The sequence below is a fragment of the Octopus bimaculoides genome, chromosome 16 (assembly GCF_001194135.2).
Source record: "Octopus bimaculoides isolate UCB-OBI-ISO-001 chromosome 16, ASM119413v2, whole genome shotgun sequence".
In the NCBI taxonomy this organism is placed as follows: Eukaryota; Metazoa; Mollusca; class Cephalopoda; order Octopoda; family Octopodidae; genus Octopus; species Octopus bimaculoides.
In genome coordinates, this window is record NC_068996.1 from 4,685,194 (window position 1) to 4,688,261 (window position 3,068).

Below are 3,068 nucleotides of genomic sequence, written 5' to 3' on the forward strand. Positions count from 1 at the left end.
ATATACATACATATACATGTATATATATATACATACATATATATATACATATATATATTTAAAGAAATTAATGACTGTGTATGTGTGCATATATATGTATTTTTATGCATATATATATATATATATATACGTATATAGATATATACATATATTATATATATATACCTATATATATATATATGGGTGTGTGTGTGTGTGTGTGTGTACAGAGTGCGTCAGTTTTTTCGAGAAACCTCTTTCAAGAGCTCTTATTTAATATTATATCTAAGTAAATATATTGGTTCCAAATTTTGGTACGGGATCCGTAAATTCAGAGGTTAGAGTAAGACGATTACGTCGACCCCAGTTTTTAAATGGTACTTAATTTTTCGACCCTGAAAGCATGAAAGGCTAAGTCAACCTCGGAAGCATTTGAACTTAGAACGTAAGGACGGGGGAAATGCTAGCACACACTTTCCTCGGTGTGCTAACGATTCTACCAGCTCATTATATTTCATTATCTAAAGTTTAAGTGGCATGTTTGCTTAGAACTTAAGCGTCTTTAATTCAGCAGGCCATTAATTCAGAGGCCATTTGAATAATTATCTAATAAACCTTGTCCTCAACTTACGACCGAGTTACGTTCCGACTGACCGTTCGTAAGTCGATCTGGTCGTATGTCGGATTTATATAGTTATTCAACCCTATTTTCATTCAAACGCAACTGATGCTTGAAAGCAACTGAGTGAGAGACAGTGGCAGGCAGTGGATGCCTCGGTTTGAGAGCGGCCTGCGTCCTCAAATGCTATCGTACGTGCAGCTGCCCAACGTCCGAAAATCGATCTTTTAGTCATTAAAATTTTTCTTTTATGGTCATAAATGCGGCTGGTCGTTAGTCGCATGGGTCGTAAGTCGAGGAGGTGTATTTAGTTTCCTTTTTTAAGATGATTGTATTCGTTTGTACACAAAATCTGTGACAACTGATTTTGTGTACGTTCTTTCCGCCTGAGAATGCGGGTCTTCAACGTATGAGCCTGGTGGTATGCATCAGATAGTATGCGAGTTTCTGAAATATACATATATTTTGGGGGTTCAGGTATGATGTATTCTCTGTATTCCCCTCCCACTCACCTTGGTTATATAGTTATTTATCTTGTAGTTCTAAGCAAACCGAGTGACCCGTGAACAGAGATCCATCGTTTGATCGTAGTTTAAGCTCATAACTGACTGTATGCAAATATATTTGTGCTTCATTATTTTAATGGGCCACTTATAAGCATTTCCTCAAACTTCTACGTTCTAACAAGATAGCTTCCAAAAACTGTAAGTTAATATATAACGTAAAACAGGAGAACATGAGGAGGCTTGTGATGTTCTGTGTTGGTAAAAGTAATGCAACTCATTTATTCAGTGAAATATGTTTTAGCTCATAGAAAGGATAGAAGTCTAACGTTTCGAGCAGAACTCATCATCAGAGGGAAAATTTGTGACTACATAAGGTAACATGCGTGTGTGCCTGCTCGCTCGCGTATGTATGTATGTATGTATGTATGTATGTATGTATGTATGTATGCACGTACGTATGTATGTATATATGTAGGTATGTATGTATGTATGTATGTATGTATATATGTATGTATGTATGTATGCACGTACGTACGTATGTATGTATGTATGTGTGTATGTATGTATGTATGTATGTATGTATGCACGTACGTACGTATGTATGTATGTATGTATGTATGTATGTATGTATGTATGTATGAGATGTTGGCATCTTTTGACACACAAGCCGCATGCAGCTGTATTTCACATGGAATATTATTATATAAACGAAACTTTTCTACAAAGATTTTGTAACATAGCGTTTATGTCTGATTCAGTTAATTTTAACTTCATTTCTTTATCTCTCCTCTTTCTCTCTCTACCTCTCTCTTTCACTTTGTCCCTCTGTTTTTCTCCCTCATTCTCACTACTTCCATTTTCTCTGACCTTCTATGAAATAAAGTTGCAACTTTGAAATATATGATGCACGCTGTGTTACATATTTTGTTTGTAAAGATATTCACTTAGCGGTATTCTCTGATTTACGATGTGCTTTGTACATCATAAATGCAACATACAAGAAGTTCGGGCTAAATTTGACAATTTTTATGTCTTCATTTGTTGAAAATAGCTTGGTGTATAGGCGAGAAGTAAACGGAGTAGGAGAGAAACAGATTTAAGTTGTAGTTAAGAAAAGTTATCTGACAAAGGGTGCTGGAATCCATCTGAATATTGGAAAAGGGCCACCTCTCCATGTTGATTTGCGCCGGGTACCAAAATGCTGAAATCAGGACTGCCGCTCAATGCTCTGTGAACACTTCATTGGATTGTCTTAAGTATCATGAAAACCAATTTTCTCTAAGTTGTGATGGTGTTTGGTGTATCTCCAGAGAAAAGGATGTCATGCCGTCCCACATATTTGAATGGGGTCTTCAAGCGGTTATGTGAAGCTTTTGAGGACTGTGGTCAAACCCTGGCTCGAGGGGATTGCTGCTGGAAGGCCATATGTGTGGCAATAGGATTTGATTACTTGCCACACCGCCGAAATGAGTCAGAAGTGATAGTCGGAGAATTTCTACGACTTCACCAGCCCCAATTTCCGACTTCCTAATTCTTCCGATTGCAATCCCATGGAAGACTATTTTGGTGGCACGGTTGAGAGAGACATCAACCGCTCTGTCTGCAACACCAAAGCCAGGCTGATGGCCAAGATTAAGAGGGTGTTCGAAGATCCTGTCAAGGACACAGTAAGGAATGCATGGGACAGTTTCTGGACTCGTCTTGAGGCCTTTGTAAAAGCATTGAGCAGATTGTAACCTCCCAACCATAATCCAGTCAATATTTTTTTTTATAAACTTCGTGTATTTTGGGATGTCATAGTATGTTTTCCTTTCCTTTTATGCAAACTGTCAAATTTAGCTCAAACACCCTATGTATGTAATTGTATGTATGTATATATGTATATATATATATACAAGGGTTGGACAAAATAATGGAAACATCTTAAAATTTCAAACAAATTTATTTTTAATATAGGGTAGGAC

At 37.0% G+C, this 3,068-nt stretch overlaps 1 protein-coding gene across 1 annotated transcript in view; it reads left to right on the forward strand.

Annotated features, from left to right (window-relative positions):
* Positions 1 to 3,068, forward strand: part of LOC128249583 (probable serine/threonine-protein kinase clkA) — a gene marked incomplete at both ends in the record, with an annotated part of 265,810 nt that overhangs the window by 98,365 nt on the left and 164,377 nt on the right. The window contains 1 exon segment of the mRNA XM_052973504.1: positions 961 to 973. Coding sequence (XP_052829464.1) covers positions 961 to 973 — 13 coding nt within the window.